Source organism: Vulpes vulpes, chromosome 1, assembly GCF_048418805.1.
Source record: "Vulpes vulpes isolate BD-2025 chromosome 1, VulVul3, whole genome shotgun sequence".
NCBI classification, from domain to species: domain Eukaryota; kingdom Metazoa; phylum Chordata; class Mammalia; order Carnivora; family Canidae; genus Vulpes; species Vulpes vulpes.
Window position 1 is genome coordinate 17659344 of NC_132780.1, and position 20704 is coordinate 17680047.

A 20704-nucleotide genomic window follows, 5' to 3' on the forward strand; every position below is an offset into this window, starting at 1 on the left:
TACATAGTGGCTGCATCAGTTCACAGTGTCCATTCTTTTTTTGTCTGTATGCTGTTCATGAAGGGACATTTATGATTTATTTAACAAATCACCTACTAGGGGCACTTGGGTGGCTCAGTGATTGAGCACCTGCCTTCTGCTCTGGGAGTGATCCTGGGGTCCTGGGATTGAGACTTGTATCAGGCTCCCTCTGGGGAGCCAGCTTCTCCCTCTGCCTATGTCTCTGCCTCTCTGGTGTGTCTCTCATGAATAAATAAAAAATTTTTTAAATCTTAAAAAAAAAGATAACTAATACCAATATGAAGCATATCAGTAGGTGACTTGTTTTTTGGGTTTTTAAAAAGATTTTATTTATTCATGAGAGACACAGATGCAGAGACATAGACGGAGAAGCTGGCTCCCCACACAGAACCTAATACAAGACTCAATCCCAGGACCCCGGGATCACTCCCTGAGCAGAAGGCAGATGCTCAACCACTGAGCCACCCAGGCGTCCTGGTATTAGTTACCTTTGATTGCATTATGAAACTAATTTCCTAAACATTTGCTAATTCTGTAGTATGGGTCTAGGGTTGGATTATCTGGTGGGGCTGCCTGGATAGAGGCTGCAAGAGCTAGCTGGCTTTTTTTATACATCTAAGCTTCCACTGGAATGGGGTGATTCAGTCTCTCATGCTGCAAGAAGTTAGCTTGGGCTTTATTCTAATGTGTTAGAAGACCTCCAAGAGATAGACCATAACTCCTTGAGCAAATCCAGTTTTATCCTTTTTGTTACTATCCTATTGGACACATTGGTCGGTCACTAGGAGAGGATGCTATCCAAACGTGTGAATATAGAGATGAAAAAGTATTATGTTACAAGCAGAAGAGTGTTTCCTAAAATTGTGGACATCGATGCTATAATTATCCTTGTACATGTTCTCAAAAAGGTTTTCTACTGAATCATTTCTTTAAAATTCCTAGCTAAAATAGATTGTTTAAATTGGATAATTGCAGAATTGTGCTCCAAAAACATTTTATTTATTTATTTTTTATTTATGATAGTCACACAGAGAGAGAGAGAGGCAGAAGGAGAAGCAGGCTCCATGCAGGGAGCCCGACGTGGGATTCGATCCCAGGTCTCCAGGATCGCGCCCTGGGCCAAAGGCAGGCGCCAAACCGCTGCGCCACCCAGGGATCCCCCCAAAAACATTTTAGATTTATATCCTGCCTCCCTTAAAACACATCAAATACCTAATATTAAATGTAGTGTGCATTTTTAACTCCCAACCATGATAAGCAGGATAGTAACAGTTCATTCAAAGCTGTATGTGGTAGACAATACTTACCTACCTAGGCAGTATGAGTAAAATAAGATTTAGGCTTAGCATGATAGAATGCCTGTATCCCATGGCCTCGCCATATTCATTGTTCAACCTTTATGACTTAAGGTTTAAAATATTTTTGTTTCATGTTTACTTTGCCTTTATTTGAATGTTAGACGCATTTAAAAAATCGGGTAATTCCAATGTAAAAAGATAAATGGCTTATTACTGAGCTGTTTAAATACTAGGTTGGTCTTTTTCTTATTCCTTTTATAACAGGATGTGGAGAGTGGATCTCATGTTGATGGTGGGAACAGAAACTGGTACACTGCCTGGAAAAGTGTGGCAATTACTCCGTCATACGCACAAGCCCTTCTCCCCATTCTACCTTGTTTCTGGCCCTTGGTCCTCAAAGCCTGCCTTCCTCTCTGGGCCCAGGGAAAGCTCCGCCTAGGTTCAGCCCTACACCCTGGGCACTAACTTTCCCCCATTTCGCTCCCCCAAGCCTATCTGGCGCGTTCCAGCGTTTTTATTTCCTAGTCAGTGACCACCATCCCTGTGCCCTCAAGGCTTCTCTGGTCGTCATTTTTTGCCCAAAAGTCGCTTCAAGCCTATTTTTGCTAGAAACTCAGTGGAGGAAGCTTCTCTGGGTGGGTTCGCCTTTTCCTAAACGAGTTCCGTGCCGGACAAATACCTCCCGGTCCTCAACAGGACAGCGCCAACTGAGCCGTCTAATTTAATTTTACAGTTGGCTCCCTGAAAGGGATCTTCCCCTCGCCGTCTTCGTGTCATATAAGATTCAGCCTGGACACACCTGTGCGTTTCTGCCGGGACGGAAGGGCCCTTACACTTTCCCAGCTGCCCCTCCTCGCGGGCGCCGAAGAGGCCCCTGGGCGTTCAGTAGGGCCGTGATCCAAGATGGCCGCCCCCGCGGGAAACGGCCAGGGCGCAGCCATGTTGATGCAGCGGAAAAGCCAAGAATACAGTTGTCTTTTCTCTAGAAATGCCTCAGACCCTTGTTGGCCACCGTCCTGTGGTGCGGAGGGACGCGGACGAAGTTCAGCGAAGTAAGTTCAGGCGCTGGCCGGTCGCGGTGGTGTGTGGTGAAAATCAGGTCAGTGTTGGGTGTATTCGTGGACCACGGCCGAGGAGGGTCGGTCGGCGCTCGCCTTGGGTGATGCGGCTGGGATTCCAGCGGGAGGAAGGCGTGGGTGGGCGTTCTTCCGGGCTTGGGGTGCCGGTGGCCTCGGTCAGGAGGTGCTTTCGGTGTTCGTGGTTCAAGATCTCTGGAAAACAGCGACCTGGTGCTGAGGGCACATTTGGGGGCCGTGTGCTTTCTGGGACTCGGAGATTGCGAGCCGGAGCGTGGTGGCTGTCAAGGAAGGCTGCGCGAGGTGCGGTTTTGTTCCAGGCTCAAAAATGAGGAGCTTCTTTGGGGATTCACGTGCAGGGGTCTGTGGGGTTCATGAAGGATGGGGTGGGGCGTCCGGGGCGCGGGTGCGAGTGTAGGTTGCGCCTGAAGGCCGGGGGCTGGGCCAGCGCGTGCTGAGCCGGGACCCCGGCCGTTGGCACCGAAGCAAGATGCGTTTGCATCCCCCTTCTGCCCTGTAGCCCCAAGTCCCGCCTTCGGTTCTAGTTTTTAAACCTTCTTTGGCAGCCAGCATCACCCATTACTTTCGAACTTTGAGAAATCAAAGTTTTTTGGCGAGGTTAATGATCCAGCATATCTAATAGCAGTTTTATTTATTTATTTTTAAAGATTTTATTTATTCATAAGAATACGCAGAGAGGAGAGAGAGAAGCAGAGACATAGGCAGAGGGAGAAGCAGGCTCCATGCAGGGAGCCCGACGTGGGACTCGATCCTGGGTCTCCAGGATGACACCCTGGGCTGAAGGCGGCGCTAAAACGCTGAGCCACTGGCGCTGCCCTAATAGCAGTTTTATATTTATTTATTATTTTTTTTATTTTTAAAATTCACTTATATATGATAGTCACAGAGAGAGAGAGGGGCAGAGACACAGGCAGAGGGAGAAGCAAGCTCCATGCACCGGGAGCCCAATATAGGATTCGATCCCGGGTCTCCAGGATTGTGCCCTGGGCCAAAGGCAGGCGCCAAACCGCTGCGCCACCCAGGGATCCCGCAGTTTTATATTTAAAATGCAGCCTTTTATACTTTGTCCTGCAAGATTCCTGCACATTGCTCTTGGATTTTTTTTTTTTTTTCAGACTCTGACATAAGTGAAATAACATCCATTGTCACTGTTAAGTTCTGTTCCCCAGGGATAATCCTTTTCAAGATCTTAGTAGATTTCAATTTGAGGCTTTTATAGTATGTGCTTAATATTGGTAATTCAGATAAATTGTGTACCTGGTACTATGATTTTCTCTATTACATGGTTTCATGTAATAAACATTTATAAATCATTTTTGATGTATGAACCGGTGGTATTATGAGTGGATTCTTACTCAGAGTTTGCATGTGTTTATATAAAGGTGAGATGTTTGAAGTGTTTAGGTATCATTTTGGGGGCGTTTTATTTTTTTGGGGGGGGGACAGTTTATGATTATGCATTTACTCATGGGTTTGTGCCCCTGACTTTCATCTTTAATGTAGACTATTTTTATCGAAGTTGTAACTGTGTTATTACTTTCTGACTCCCTTTTCCTTATAATTTTCTATAATGTAAAAGATCCATTAACTTTAAACATTTCCTTGCTTCTTGGCCACCCAACTAAATTCTTATTACAATATCTTTCTCTCCACCTAACATTTTAGTATGGAAAAATTTCAAGCATACAGAAATACTGAAAGAATGTTAAAGTACCCATCTATATACCTACCACCTAAATCCTACCATTAATGTCCTACTGGACTAGCTCTGTTACCTAACCCTCTATCCATCCTCTGTTCATGAATGAGTCTTTTTTTTTTTTTTTTTTTAAGAGTTGGGGAGGTGCTGAGCAAGAGGAAGAGAGAGAATCCCAAGCAGCCTCCATGCCCAATAGAGAGCCAGAAGCTGGGCTCCATCTCACAAACCTTAGATCATGACCTGAGCCAAAATCAAGAGTCAGAAGCTTAACACCCTCCAGGCACATCATGAATCAGTCTTCTCTTTTTGGTTTTGGTGCATTTTTTTTTTTTTTTTTTTTTAATTCATAGAGACAGAGAGAGGCAGAGGCACAGGCAGAGGGAGAAGCAGGCACCATACAGAGAGCCCAACGTGGGACTTGATCCGGGGTCTCCAGGATCATGCCCTGGGCTGCAGGCGGCACTAAACCGCTGCAGCACTAAACCGCTGCGCCACTGGGGCTGCCCAGTTTTGGTGCATTTTAAAGACAGGTGCACCCCTCTACTGTTACCCTAAATGCCTCTGCAATTACTTGAGTAACAGAATTTTAATAGCTTTTTACTCATTTCCTTTGTTTACTTAATGAACAGAGATCTTATTTATACATAGTTTTGGCTTGCTGAGAAGTGAGATGAAAGTGAATTTTGGAATGAAATGAATCTGATTTTTGTTTTAAGATGTTATTTATTGATTTGAGATAGAAAACAAACTGGAGGGGCAGAGGGAGAGGGAGAAGCATTCTTCCCACTGAGCGGGGAGTAGGGCAAGGGGCTCTATCCCAGGATCATGACCTGAGGTAAAGGCAAACACTTAACCAACTGAACCACCCAGGCACCCCTGAAATGAATCTGATTTTTCAAATCCCATTGTGTGATTGGTGTGACCTGTGTCTCTTTCCTTGATAGCAAAAGGAAGTTAAAATCTCTCCCTCAGGGGTGGTTTTGAAGATTAAGTGAAGTAAAATACCTAAAATAAAGATCTGTGAAGGCAGGAACCTAGTATATTTGAGTAAAAAGGCTGATAATTTCCCCATATTTATGGTTTTGTGCTTTGTAAAATTTGTATTTATAACTCATTTTCTCTCTCTGCCTCCCCCTTTTTTTTAAGTATGAAAACTTTCAAGCTGTGAACTTACATTAATGATCTAGCAACAGAAATTTTAATTATAGAATGCTGATAATTGTCTGATTAAAACATACATGCTCTTATTTTAAATTATTCCCATGAAATATCCTGTTCTTTAACACTGACCTTGACCTATGTATGCTTTAGGATGGTATAGAATTTTTCTATTTATTTATTTTAAAATATTTATTTATTTATTTGACGGAGAGAGAGTACAAGCAGAGGGGAGCAGCAGAGGGAGAGGGATAAGCAGGGAGCCTGATGCAGTGCTTGATTTCAGGACCCCGGGATCATGACCAAGTCGAAGCCAGATGCTTAACTGAGCTACCTATGCACCCCTAGAATTTTTCTTTTTTTTTTTTTTTTTTTGAATTTTTCTATTTAAACATTGTAACCAGCCACCTGCCTAAAGAGGTATATAGACATGTTAGGTGAATACTGATAATTTGCCTCTTTATATATTCAGAAGTCATCTTTGATTATTTTTTCTTTTTTTTTTAAGATTTTTATTTATTTATTCATGAGAGACACAGAGAGGCAGACATAGGCAGAGGGGTAAGCAGGCTCCCTTTGGGGGGCCTAGTTTGGGACTGGATCCCAGATCTTGAGATCATGACCTGAGCCAAAGGCAGACACACAACCACTGAGCCACCCAGGCGTCCCTGATTATTTTTTCAAACAGTGCCATATTGGGTAATGTTTTCAGACACAAATTCTCAACTCTGCCATTATAGTGTGAAAACCACCTGACTGAGACAATAGTCAACAAATGGATCTGTGTTCTCATAAAAGTTTATTTCCAAAAACAGGTGGTCTAGGCCCTATGTTACTGACCGTGATTTAGAAGATTATATGGCTTTTTTGTTCTGATTTGGAGTTGGGCAAGTAGAGCCCATGAACTGAATCTGGTCCAGTGCCTGTTTTTGTTAATAAATTTTATTGGAACTCAGACACACTATTTTTTTTTAATATGATTGTTTTCAAGCTGCAATGGTAGAATTGAGTAGTTGCTACAGAAACCATGTGCATTATATATTTTTTCTCTTTTAACATGGGAATTATGCATGTTTTAACAAATATATTAGTTTTATTCCTTACATGAGAGATTGCAAAATAACTTACAGTTTTTATTTGTCAAACTATTGTAGTAATTAGTACTTTTTTTTTAGACAGAGAGAGGGTGCTTGTCTGTGCTTGGCATTGGTGGGGTGGCGGGGTGTGATGGGGGATGCTGGGAGGGGTAGAGATGGTGCAATCTCACCACCCTGAGATCATGACCTGAGCTGAAATCAAGAGTCAGACGCTGAAGTGACTGAGCCACTCAGGCACTCCAGGAATTAGTTCTTTTATACTTTTCTCTATCTATACAGATATCTTAGAACAGTTTTTCATTTACCCATTTCCTAATTTATACGCTTTCATGGACTATTTTAACTCTTTATAGAGTTAGTCCTGATAGAGGTGCCTGGGTAGCTCAGTTGGTTAAGTGTCTGCCTTCAGCTCAGGTCATGATCGCAGGATCCTGGGATCAAGCCCCATGTCTGGCTCCTTGCTCAGTGGGAAGTCTGCTTCTCCCTCTTCCCCTGCCCTCCCCCACTCGTGCTCTCTCTTTCAAATAAATAAGATGTTTTAAAAAATAGATAAGACCTCCTGAGAGATGATCATTTTTATGTTCCTATTTAGTACTAATTTATTATTTTTTTAAAGATTTTTATTTATTTATTCATAAGAGACACACACACACACACACACACACAGACACAGAGGCAGAGACACAGGCAGAGGGAGAAGCAGGCTCCATGCAGGGAGCCTGATGTGGGACTCGATCCCAGGACTCCAGGATCATGTCCTGGGCCGAAGACAGGTGCTAAACCGCTGAGCCACCCAGGCATCCCTATTTGGTACTAATTTAGACTTAAACTCTTACATATCAGTTTTGTTTCTCTCGACTCCTTCTTGCTCCTGTGGTTATGTTGGAGGATCCTTTCCTTTTGCTTGAAGAACATTCATGTTTGCTATAACACAGGCCTTCTGATGAAGAATTCTTTCTTCTTTTGTCTGAAAATGTCTTTCAGTTCTATTTCTAAGGAGTATTTTTCTGACTATGCTATATAGGTTAATATTTATTACTCAACAGTATCAAAAAGTAGATGGTAATGAGAAATTAAGTAAGATGGTGCTTATTATTTGCTTTGCATGATCTTCTCAAAATCAAGTGAATGCATCCTGGGATGTAAAAAGACTTTTGAAGAGGTAGATGGACATGCATGATTTAAAATAAAAATGTGGAGGTGCCTGGTTGGCTCAGTCAGTTTAGGGTCCAACTCTTGATTTCAGCTCGAGGCATGATCTCAGGGTCATGAGATTGATCCCTGTGTTGGACTCAGTGCTGTGCATGGCTTCTGCTTGGGATTCTCTTTTTCTCTGTCCCTTTCCTGTTCACAGGTGCTCTCTCTTTCTGAATAAGTAAATAAATAAAATTTAAAAAAATAAAATTGAGATGTCTATATATTAACTGTCTGTATGCCCTCTTTCCTAAAATTGATCTGCCTGAGGAGTCCCCTGCCATTGGGCATTACACTGTTCTGGGTCACTGTCCCACATTCCCTTTGACAATCATACCATTTCTACTCTACAGAAGAAAAGCGTGCTTCTCAAACATTCTGAATGTTATGTTTTCTTGACCCAGAGCATTTAATAAAAAGACAGATCTTTTGGGGCCTTGGTTTAAGGTGGATGCTCAGCAACAGTGACAAGATCTGAGCCTAAAGATAATGTGCCACTATCTAAGTAATTTGCTTTTCAGCCTGTAGGTACTGGCTCCCCAGGAACAAAAGGGATGAAGGGAAGAAAGGAAAAGATTCCAAGACTTGGGTAATATAACATCATTTCTGGGGAAACCCTTGACTGAAAACCAAGATTTCTGAACAGAAATGTAGAGCTGATCCAGAAGAGCTAAAGACAGAGCATCCCAGTTACTAGCAATTTCACAAAATCAGAAGATGATCCAGGCCCAGGTGATTTTTTGGTTTCTTTTATTCTTTCCTTAATTTCCCAATAGATTTGTAGAGACCTGTTAAAAAAAAAAAATCAGTGCAATTAAAAAGAAAAGTTTAAATTGAGAATAGCAGGATCTGGAGAACGGGCAAAGTAGGAGCAGGAACCTATTTTTCATAGGTTTCATACTTTGTGATTCATGTTCTAATATATGTGACTGTGTGAGACCCTGTAGATCACATTAGCTAGCAGTGTGCTGCAAATATCTCTGACAGTCATCACAAGAGAATTTTGGTAAGTTACATGGTAGGCATTACTGTGATGTTTCTACTGCCAACACTTGTAACACCAAATATGTGAGTTTTTCCACACCAATGACAAGTTCTCCAACTTTCCAGACACCACCAATCTGCAATTTGATTCAATCTTGACACTGACTACATGGAGTTACTATCGTACTTCACAAGTTTATAGGGCTCAGCCCTGCAAGACTGCCCTCATTTCAGATGCCAAGTATTCTGACTTGGCTACAAACACACAGTTTCCCACAATCCCTTTGTTGAGTTTGATAATTAACTACAGTGGCTCACATAACTCAGGAAAATACTTTACTTCACATTTTCCAGTTTATTGTAAAGGATACAAAGTGGGAACAGCCAAATGGAAAAGAAGCATAGGGCAAGGTATGGGAGAATCCTTTTGCTTTATTATATGTTTCGTACAGTTACTTTTGTTTTATTAGCCACTGAAATTAGTATATATTGTCTTGTGATTCTAGCATCTGCCATCTCCTCATTACTCGTTTTGGTATTGGCTCAAATGCTCACGGTGAATTTAGAAATGTATTCATCTACTTATAAGTATTATATAGTTCAGTACTGGCAAGCAGATGCTCAAATATATATAGATTACAGATGTTCTTACACTAGCAGGAAGATTTAATGGTATGTGTAACAGAAACTTTCTTAAATTTTCGTTTATTGAATAGAAAATTGCACAATGACATAATATTTTATAAGATTTCTTCTATCACAATGTATTAAGGAATAACAATCACCCATTTCCTATATGGTGAAATGAACAGAATAATTTCCTTTATCTGTTTTTTCCATATCGCCACAAGAATTTCACTTCATTAAACATAACTGTGTTTAACAGGAATCCCTCACATTTGATGATGTGGCTGTGGACTTCACCTGGGAGGAGTGGCAGCTCCTGGCCCCTGCTCAGAAGGACCTGTACTGGGACATGATGTTGGAGAACTATAGAAATCTGGTGTCAGTGGGTGAGGACAGCTTCCCTGTGGCACTCACAGGGTGTTCTGCCAGTGGCTTTTTCTTTCTCATCTACTTAACTCTTTTGTACTTTGAATCAGAAGATTCTCAGATCCTTCTCTTGCCTCAGCCAAGAGGGTATAATATCCCATCTTTTGAGAGAATAGCCTTGATATTACCTGTTAAGTCCCTAAAATGTAACATTATCCCTTCTTGCTGTACCCCAGTCCATTGAGTCTTTTATCTTTTTTCATGAACAGGATATCAAGCCAGCAAACCAGATGCACTGTCCAAGTTGGAACGAGGAGGAGAACTTTCGATGATAGAAGATGAAATCCACAGTCGAATCTGCCCAGGTAAGTGAGAACTGGCAAGATGGGCAGCTGTAGTAGTATTCTGGTCAGTCAGAGAAGGCCTCAGAACCCTGACAGTATCTGAGGAAATGTAAATAGTCCCTCTATCTTTCTTCCCATATGAGAACTCTTTTTCTTTGTTGAAGTTTAGAGGAAAATATGCCCCCTTTTTTAAGATCTGATCTCTGTTTACTTTATATACTTCCTGGTTTTGTTTATTTACATAGTCATCTTCCTAGGACTTTCTTTTAATTTTATTTTTTAAAAGATCTATTTATTTTTAGAGAGAGAGTGTGTATGTGAGTGGGGGGGGGGGGGATAGTGGGAGAGGGAGACAAGAGAGAGAATCCTCAATCAGACTCCCTGCTGAGCACAGAGCCTGACACAGATCTCCATCTCACAACCCTGAGAGCATGACTGGAGTCAAAATCAAAACTGAAATCAACCAACTGAGCCACCCAGGTGCACTCTTTTTAATTTTTTTTTTAAGGATTTTTATTTTTACCAAGATGGGCCTTGAACTTAACTCTGAGATCAAGAGTTGCACCACACACTTCAGTGACTGAGCCAGCCAGGTGCCCCTTCCTATCATTTTCTAATCTTTCTCATCTTCATCCACTGTGACAGTGTCTCTGCCTGTTACCACCTCTCCTGCTATGAAATTCTACATTCCAGGCCTCTCTGTAAAGAAACAGCTTCGACTTCACTTTTTTCTTACTACTATGCTTGCCTGCCTTACTAGGAAATAATGTTTTCCTTCCATAACATCTGACCCCACCTTGGATGCTTTGTCTCCATGATAACCTGATTTTTGGTGTGCATTTAGGTCATTCTTTGACTCCCCTCCCCTACTGTTTTACCAGAAACCCCAGAGGTTCTCCATACTTCTATTTTCATTTTCTTCTCAGTTCTCATAACTCTTACAAGCTTCCTCTATTCCCATGAATTAACCCCTTTCCCTTCTCTGCGACATCTAAATTGGCTTCTCTCTTAATATTGTCTAATCCATGTTTTTTTTCTATGGATTTTACCTTTCTTCATGGCAGCTAGCCTAAGTCTTCCCATTTTGTGTGTGAGAATGAGAATCATCTTCTCTCCATCCTTTCTAAAAAAAATTTAGGTTCTCAGGACACCTGGGTGGCTTAGCAGTTAAGCGTCTGCCTTTGGCTCAAGGTGTGATCCTGGAGCCCCAGCCCCTGCGTGGAGCCTGCTTCTCCCTCTGCCTATAACTCTGCCCCTCTCTCTGTGTGTCTCTCATGAAAAAATAAATAAAATATTTAAAAAATAAATAAAATAAAATTTAGGTTCTCTTTCATCTTGACACAACTACCTTTTTAAAGTTCTCCTTAACCTGGCATTACCTCATTACCTTAAATGTTCTCTACTTGGGATCCCTGGGTGGCTCAGTGGTTTAGCGCCTGCCTTTGGCCCAGGGCGCGATCCTGGAGTCCCAGGATCGAGTTCCACATCAGGCTCCCGGCATGGAGCCTGCTTCTCCTTCCTTCTGTGTCTCTGCCTCTGCCTCTCTCTCTCTCTCTCTCTCTCTGTCTATCACGAATAAATAAATCTTTAAAAAAAAATGTTTTCAGGATCCCTGGGTGGCGCAGCGGTTTGGCGCCTGCCTTTGGCCCAGGGCGCGATCCTGGAGACCCAGGATCGAATCCCACGTCGGGCTCCCGGTGCATGGAGCCTGCTTCTCCCTCTGCCTATGTCTCTGCCTCTTTCTCTCTCTCTCTGTGTGACTATCATAAATAAATAAAAAAAATTAAAAAAAAATGTTTTCTACTTGCTGAACTCTCTTCTTTACTTGGGGGAGTGGGAGGAGGGGAAGAAAGAGAATCTTAATCAGGTTCCATACTGGGCTTGGGGCTCAGTATCACAACCCTGAGATCATGACCTGAGCAGGAATTAAGAGTTGGATGCTTAACTAACCGAGCCATCCAGGTGCCCCTGAACTCTCTTTGTAAAGGTCATTTGATTAACAAGAAGATATCTTTTTTAGCATGCTACATGATTTCCAAACCAAACTAGATCATGACTATGTCTACTTTAAATGATTTCCTTCATGGTTTTGCTAATTCACATTTTCCTTTAATTATTAGGTGTTATCACTGCATGTATTTTCCTAAAGCTTTTGTTTTCATATTATTTATTTATTTGTAATTTAGCCATGCCCTGACACTGGCTGTGCCCATTTATTGTTACTTACCAATTTCTAAAGTGATGGCAAAATGGAATTTTCACTAATTTTTTAAGAACTTGAGTCTGATTCTCTTTTTTTATTCAAATATCATTAGCATACAGTGTTACATAAGTTTTGGGTATACAGTGTAATGATTCAACAATTCTATACATTTCTCTGTGCTCATCCAGGTAAGTTGCTCTTAACTCCCCTTATCTCTTTAACCCATCCTCCCACCTACCTTCCCTCTGGCAATCATTAGTTTGTTCTCTGTATTTAAGAGTCTACTTTTTTGCTTTTTCCTTTGTTCATTTGTTTTGTTTCTTAAATTCCACATATGGGTAAAATCATAAGGTATTTGTCTTTCTCTGGCTGATATACTTCGCTTAGTCTTATACTCTTTAGGTCCCTTCATGTTGTTGCACATTGTAAGATTTCCTTTTTTATGGCTGAGTAATACTCCATTGTGTGTGTGTGTGTGTGTGTATCATTTTTATCTTTTTTTTTTCAAATTTATTGATTTTAGGAGTAGAATTTAATCATCACTCACATATAACACCCAGTGCTCATCGCAAGTACCCTCCTTACTACCCATCACTCATCTAGGTCACGTCCCACCTACCTCCCTCCACCAGCCCTCAGTTCTCTATAGATAAGAGTCTCATGGTTTGCTTTTCTCTCTTTTTTTTCCTTCCTGTATATTCATTTGTTTTGTTTCTTAAATTCCACATATGGGGGCACCTGGGCAGTTCAGTGGTTGAGTATTTGTCTTTGGCTCAGGTTGTGGTCCCGGGGTCCTGGGATCAAATCTTCCATCAGGCTCCCTGCCTGCTTCTCCCTCCGCCTATGTCTCTGCCTCTCTCTGTGTCTCTCATGAATATATAAATAAATTCTTTTAAAAAAAAATTTGACATATGAGTGAGATCCTATGGTATTTGGTTTTCTCTGGCTGACTTATTCCACTTAGCATAATACACTCTAGCTCCATCCATGTCATTGCAAAAGGCAAGATTTCATTCTTTTTGATGGCAGTAATATTCTGTTGCATATATATATATATAATATCATGTATATATATATATGCAACATATATATATATATATATATACCACATCGTCTTTATCCGTTCATCAGCAGGTAGACATTTGGGCTCTTTCCATCAGTTAGCTATTGTTGATAATGCTGCTATGAACATTGGGGATCACATGCCTCTTCAAATCTGTATTTTTCTATCCTTTGGTTAAATACCTAGTAATGTAATTGCTGTATCATAGGGTAGTTCTATTTTTAACAATTTTTTTAAAAGATTTTATTTATTTGAGAGGAACAAACCTGAGTAGGGGGAGAGGTAGAGGGAGAAGGACAAGCAGACTCCCCGCTGAGTGTGGAGCTGGACAAAGGGCTGGATCCCAGGACCCCAAGAACATGACCTGAGCTGAAGTCAGACACTTAACTGACTGATCCACCCAGCCACCCCCACATGAAGACATATTTAGTTTTATTCTAAGCCAAGATTATGAGAGATTACAGAATGATTCATTGTTCCTTTCTCTCCTAGAAATCAGGAAAGCTGATGATCCTCTGCAGTGTCACTTGCAAAATCGAAGCATTCAGAAGAGTGTGGAACAATGCTATGAACATAATACATTTGCAAATATTCTTAATCAGAGTGAAAGTCATTTCCTGTTAAAGCAAAATTATATGTTTGACTTATGTGAAAAACCTTTAAAATCAAATTTAAGTTTTGAAAGCCAGAGTATAAACTCAAAGAACTCTACTGAGTTTAATGAAAATGGAAAATCCCTTCTTCATTCTAACCATGAACAATTTTATAGTGTAATTAAATCTCCTGTAAACGTAAAACCCATCAACAATACTTCCCAGGTTTTTAAACAGCAGAGAACTCACAACATGCAGAAATCCCATGTATGTGGTGAATGTGGGAAAACCTTTGTCATGGTGTCTCAGCTCGTTGATCATCAGAGAGTTCATACTAGAGAGAAACCTCATGGGTGCAATCTGTGTGGGAAAGCATTCTCTAGAAAGTCCAGGCTAACTGAACATCAGAGAATTCATACAGGACTGAAACATTATGAATGTACTGAATGTGACAAAACATTCCTCAAGAAATCACAGTTCAGTATACACCAGAAAACTCATTTGGGACAGAAGCCTTATATGTGTAATGAATGTGGGAAAGCATTCATCAAGAAGTGTCAGCTTATTTATCATCAGCGAACTCATACAGGAGAGAAGCCTCATGGATGCAGCCTATGTGAGAAAGCCTTCTCTACAAAGTTTAGTCTCACTACGCATCAGAAAACTCATACAGGAGAAAAACCTTATATATGCAGTGAATGTGGAAAAGGCTTCATTGAGAAGAGACGTCTTGTTGCACATCACCGAACTCATACTGGTGAGAAACCTTTTATATGCAATGAATGTGGGAAAGGTTTCACCTTGAAAAACAGTCTTATCACACATCAGCAAACTCATACAGAAGAGAAATTGTATACATGTAGTGAATGTGGAAAGGGCTTTTCCATGAAGCAGTGTCTCATTGTACATCAGCGAACTCATACAGGAGAGAAACCCTACACATGCAGTGAGTGTGGAAAAGGCTTCACCCTGAAGAGTCCTCTCATCAGACATCAGCGAACACATACAGGAGAGAAACCCTATGTATGTAGTGTATGTGGAAAAGGCTTTACCATGAAGAGTGATCTCATTGTACATCAGCGAACTCATACTGCAGAGAAGCCATATATATGCAATGATTGTGGGAAAGGTTTCACTGTGAAGAGCCGTCTGATTGTACATCAGCGCACTCATACAGGAGAGAAACCCTATGTATGTAGTGTATGTGGAAAAGGCTTTCCAGCAAAGATACGGCTGATAGGACATCAACGAACTCATACAGGAGAGAAGCCCTATATATGCGCTGAATGTGGAAAAGGCTTCACAGAGAAGAGTCATCTCAATGTACATAGGCGCACTCATACGGGAGAGAAACCCTATATATGTAATGAATGTGGCAAAGGCTTAACTGGGAAAAGCATGCTTATTGCACATTTGCGAACTCATACTGGGGAGAAACCGTATATATGCAATGAATGTGGAAAAGGCTTCACCATGAAGAGCACTCTAGGTATACATCAGCAAACTCATACTGGGGAGAAACCATACAAATGCAATGAATGTGATAAAGCCTTCAGGAAGAAGACCTGCCTCATACAACATCAGAGGTTACACACCGGAAAAACTTCCTTTGCATGTACTGAATGTGGAAAATTTTCTTTGCGCAAAAATGATCTCATTACCCATCAGAGAATTCACACAGGAGAGAAACCATATGAATGCAGTGATTGTGGGAGAGCCTTCACTACAAAGTCAGGGCTCAATGTTCACCAAAGAAAACATACAGGAGAGAGGCCCTATGGCTGCAGTGATTGTGGGAAAACTTTTGCCCACTTGTCAATCCTTGTTAAACATAAGAGAATTCACAGATAGTCACTTTGGGATGACCTGTTGCCAGATGTAGGCCCTGAAGATAATAATAGTATGTAATGAAGAATAACAATGCAAAGAATGATATGTTTAGTGATCAATTGTGTCATATTTTATATAGATGAAAAAATTTACAAAACTCATACAATCAGCTTTGATGAAAATATTTTAGGACATTGTACATCTAAATCTAAAAAGTACAGATTGAAATAGATTCTATGAATGTGGCAGACTAAGAAAGCCTTCAATGGGAAGTAGACCCTTTTATGTTCATCATCACAGATCATGAATGAATATTTGTTATTGGTAGAAATATAACTGTGGGAAAACCTGTGCCCAGAAGTAAGACCTTAATAGATGTCAGTTCACACTAGACACGTACTTTCCTATGGCACTAAATGTAGCAGGGCTTGAAGTAATATATTTGCCAGGAAATCCATTCAGAAATAACCTAGGAACACATTCAATGTGGTAGACTTTAACAAAGTAGCAAACAAGGAAAGAAGCCTCCCAGAAGTGATGAATGAGAGCATTGTCATGTCTACACATAACAGATAATATGCCTCAGAAACATTCAGAATAGGATATTTTAGCTATATTTCTGATTGCCTTATAATTGATTATATAAATTTTAATAGTGGCAGTTTCTCTCACCATGGATTAAATTTTAACATGTAAAATACAGGGGGATTCCATACCTGTTTCATTATATATTTAACTTTTGAATTTCTCTAGTTCCAAGTTTGTTATTGCAGAATACTTGAAGTACTTCAAAATGAATATATTCATTTCATATGTATAACTCAATATGTTTAATCAAGTTTATAAGCAGCATCAATTTTGAATTTGAAATAAGTTTAGAATCACAAAAACTGGAATTTTTCAAGGATTTCCTAAGTGCTCTTCAGTCAGCTACTTCCAAAGGTAAAAATCTTACATAACCAGAGTTCATTATCAAATAGAGGAAAGTGAAATTATTATAACACTTCTAACCACAGGATTTACTTGGATCTCACCAGTTTTAACACACTCGTTTTTGTTTGATTTTTACATATAGTTTTAAGAAACTATCATGTAGGCTTGTATAACCAACACCATAGAATGTCTTGTCAACACAAACTCCCTCATGCTATCCATTCATAGTCATGTATTTCTGTGACCCTAACCCCTGGTATCAGAGACAAATTTATAGAATTTGTCATTTATAGACTATGAGAATAGTAGAATCATTTAGCACTTACTCTTTAAAGTTAGCTATTTGACCTTGTGGGATATTGGTCTCTTCCCCTCGTTTGTAGCACCCACTCCTGAAACCTGTGTAAATTCCTAAATGATGAGTGTGCAAGGAGTATTTATTCTAATGAGGCAACTCTGGGTGGGTTTCTGGATGGCTCCTGGATGGGGACTGGTCACTGGAGAGACTAAACCATAGTTAGAGACTTAGAACTTTGAGCCCTGGGGCACCTGGGTGGCTTAGTGGTTGAGCATCTGCCTTTGGCTCAGGTCCTGATGCCAGGGTCCTGGGATCAAATCCTGTATCAGGCTCCCTCATGGCAGTCTGCTTCTCCCTCTGCCTATGTCTCTGCCTCTGTGTCATGAATCAATAAATAACATCTTTGGGAAAATAAAAAAGAACTTTGAGCCCTACATGTCCCCCCATCCTCCAGAGAGAGGAGAAGGAAATTGAGTCAAAAATTGAGCAATTTTAGGGGGTGCCTGGGTGGCTCAGTGGGTTGAGTGTCTTCCTTTGGCTAAGACCGTGATCCTGGGGTTTTGGGATTGAGCCCCATGTGGAGCTCCCTGCTGGGGGGGGGCAGGGGAGAGTCTGCTTCTCCCTCTGCCTGCCAACCCCCCCCCCACTTGTGTTCTCCCCTCTCTTATCCTGTGTCAAGTAAATAAATAATAAAATCTTTTTAAAAATTGAACAATTTTACCTGAGGAAGCCTCCATAAAATCCACAAATAGTAGGTGAACTTTGAGGTAGGTGAACACCTCCTTGTACAGGGAGGGTAACATACCACAACTCCACAGACATAGAAGCTCTGGTGCTTGGAATGGGTCCTTCCAGGTCTCACCCTATGTATCTCTTCATCTGGCTGTTCATGTATATTCTTTATCATCGCCTTTAATAAACTGGTTCAAGTGTTCCTCTGAGTTCTGTGAGCTGCTGCCGCAAATTAATGGAACCAGAGGAGGGGGCTGGGAGAAGCTCCCACTAGTAACCAAGTCAGAAATTGGGCAGACCTGCTGCTTGCCACTGGCATATAAAATGGAGATGGGCACACTCTGTAGGGCTGGGCGCTTCACCTGTGGGATCTGACACTGTTCCGGTAGACCGTGTCACAATCGAGTAACGTTGCAGGACACCCAGCTGGTGTCCTGGAAATCCCTTCAAACATCTGGTGACCAGAAGTGTCCTGTGGCAGGTGTGTGAGTAACGGAGACGCACAAGGAGAGGAAAATTCAACGGAGATCCAGCGAGGAGCACTCTGGGGTCTTTGCTTTTGAACACCGGACTTTACGCAAACGGGCCGCACTCACGAGTTTTCTCGTGGTGCCTGCCTAACGGCTCAGGGCACCATCCGCGCGCTGTTTCTTCCAAACTCATGAGTAGAACGCGCCCCGCGCCACGTCAGGCTTGGGTAGGTTCCCGTCTCTGGAAAGTAGTTAGCTCTGCGCCTGTGACCCTTTTGAGAAGAGAGGAGGCCCCGCCCGGGTGCCCTTAAGACCGTTTCATTTCTTTCCGCCAGGGAGGGTGGTGGCAGCCATGCCACTCCAGTCAGAAGCGCCAGACATGCTCCGTGAGGAAACGGTGGTCACCTCACAGCCGCGGGCTCTCAGGCCCCAAGCGAGGGGCGCGCGCTTCCTGCAGGACCCGAGGCCGCTAGTCTCCCTCCTGGCAGCCCTCGACGTCCCCATCGCTGGCCCGCGGGGCGCGGAGAGCCCAGCAGTCCGACGCAGTTGGGAGGGCGCGCTGGGGGTCTGGCGCGCCCAACCGGGTGTGGGTCTCAAGCAAGGGGCCGGGCGGGGAAAGCGAGAACGCGCGTGAAGACGTCCCCAGCGTTTGGGGGTTTATTTGGCTTCAGTAGCGGAGGATTGCGGGCGCCGGTTAAGGCGTGGTCTTCCGAGACTGACGACGAACGGCGAATGGTCAGAGCCTGGGGCCTGTGTGTTAATTTGGCCGTGTGCAGTGATTCAACACTGGGTGGCAGGTGTGGACCCGCCATCACTGCCTCTCAGGCACCCAGGGCACCTGACAAGAAGCAGCCTGGGGGGGTAGGGGATGGGAGGGAAGTGTCTCTGGACCAGGAGCTCTGGGGTGAACATGAGATGGAATTTGAGGTCAGTGTTGTTTGGGGAGTGCAGGGCTTGTGTTTTTTGTTTTTGTTTTTTTTTTTTAATGTATTTATGATAGTCACAGAGAGAGAGAGAGAGAGGCAGAGACACAGGCAGAGGGAGAAGCAGGCTCCATGCACCGGGAGCCTGATGTGGGATTCGATCCCGGGTCTCCAGGATCGCACCCTGAGCCAAAGGCAGGCGCCAAACCGCTGCGCCACCCAGGGATCCCTTTTTTGTTTGTTTTTAAGATTTTATTTATTTATTCACCACACACACACACACACACACACACACACACACACAGGCAGAGGCAGAGGGAGAAGCTGGCTTCAAGAAGGGAGTCCGATGTGGCACTCGATCCCGGACTTCAGGATCACGCCCTGAGCCAAAGGCAGATGCTCAACCGCTGAGCCACCCAGGCGTCCCGCACACTTTAGTTTTAATTTGTAATTTCCTAATAACAAATTATGTTGATCATCATATGCTTGTTTCCCATCTTTTTGTCTTCGATCAAGTGCCTGTTCAAAGTCTTTGCTCATTTTTATAACTGAATTTTCTTGTTGACTTTTAAGAATTATGTGTTCTGGATACCAGTCCTTTATCAGATATATGACTCATGTGATGGATGCTTAAATTCTTTTTTTTTTTTTCCCTAGGGATGTCTATGTGTTCTAGTATGATGTGTTGAAGTCTATCTTTTCTCCATTGAACAGCCTTTATACCTTTGTCAAACAATTGAGTATATTTGCTTTGCATGGGTCTTCTTCTGGGATCTCTGTTCTATGTGTTTATCTTTTCAAGAATACTACATTACTATAGGTTTATAAGTCTTTTTAAGTCTTTTTTAAAAGATTTTATTTATTTATTCATTCATAGAGACACAGAGAGAGGCAGAGACTCGGGCAGAGGGAGAAGCAGGCACCATGCAGAGAGCCCTACGCGGGACTCGATTCAGGGTCTCTAGGATCACGCCCTGGGCTGCAGGCGACGCTAAACCGCTGCGCCACCGGGGCTGCCGGGTTTATAAGTCTTGAAATGCATTGATGTGAGCCCTGTATCTATGATGGTTCTTTTTGGCCAGAATTGGTATTTTCAGTGGAGAAACCCGGCAAACATACTTTACTAGATCAACGTTAAGTCATTTTGATACTACTACATATGACGCGATGAGAAAGGGACTTCAAGCCTTAGGTGTCTTTCCAAAATGCATTAACCAACCCAAAAGATGGACAATATGCAAAGGACCTGATCGGTACTCCTCAAAATAATTGAGAGATGAAAAAGACAAAAATGGTCACAGAAATGAGAAAATCAGGCAGCCCCGGTGGCGCAGCGGTTTAGCGCCGCCTGCAGCCCGGGGCGTGATCCTGGAGACCCGGGATAGAGTCCCACGTCAGGCTCTCTCTATGGTGCCTGCTTCTCCCTCTGCCTATGTCTCTGCCTCTCTCTCTCTGTCTCTATGAATAAATAAAATAAAATCTTAAAAAAAAAAAAGAAATGAGAAAATCAAGGAAACATGATTTCTAAATGCATTATTCTTGGACAAAAAAAAAGAGTAATGGAAAAACTTGTGAAATGTGAATAGAATCTGTAATTTAGTTGAGTATTATACAATTTTTTTCTTAATTTGACAAATGTACCATGATTATATAAAGTGGTCACATGAAAGGAAGTTGAATAAGGTATATGTGAACTCTTTGTGGTACCTTGTGACTTTTAAGTTAATCTAAATTTTTCCAAAAATACAAAGTTTACTAAAAATAGGTATAACAG

At 42.0% G+C, this 20704-nt stretch overlaps 1 protein-coding gene across 1 annotated transcript in view; it reads left to right on the plus strand.

Moving 5' to 3' along the window:
- Positions 1-1558: 1558 nt before the first annotated feature.
- LOC112931488 (uncharacterized) overlaps positions 1559-20704 on the plus strand; it is a 32511-nt gene continuing 13365 nt past the window's right edge. Inside the window, exons 1-6 of the mRNA XM_072747313.1 lie at positions 1559-2418; positions 8086-8296; positions 9435-9561; positions 9811-9906; positions 13644-15594; positions 18496-18804. Of these exons, the coding sequence (XP_072603414.1) occupies positions 8282-8296; positions 9435-9561; positions 9811-9906; positions 13644-15594; positions 18496-18804 (2498 nt within the window). The 5' untranslated portion in view covers positions 1559-2418; positions 8086-8281. The remainder of the gene's footprint in view (positions 2419-8085; positions 8297-9434; positions 9562-9810; positions 9907-13643; positions 15595-18495; positions 18805-20704) is intronic.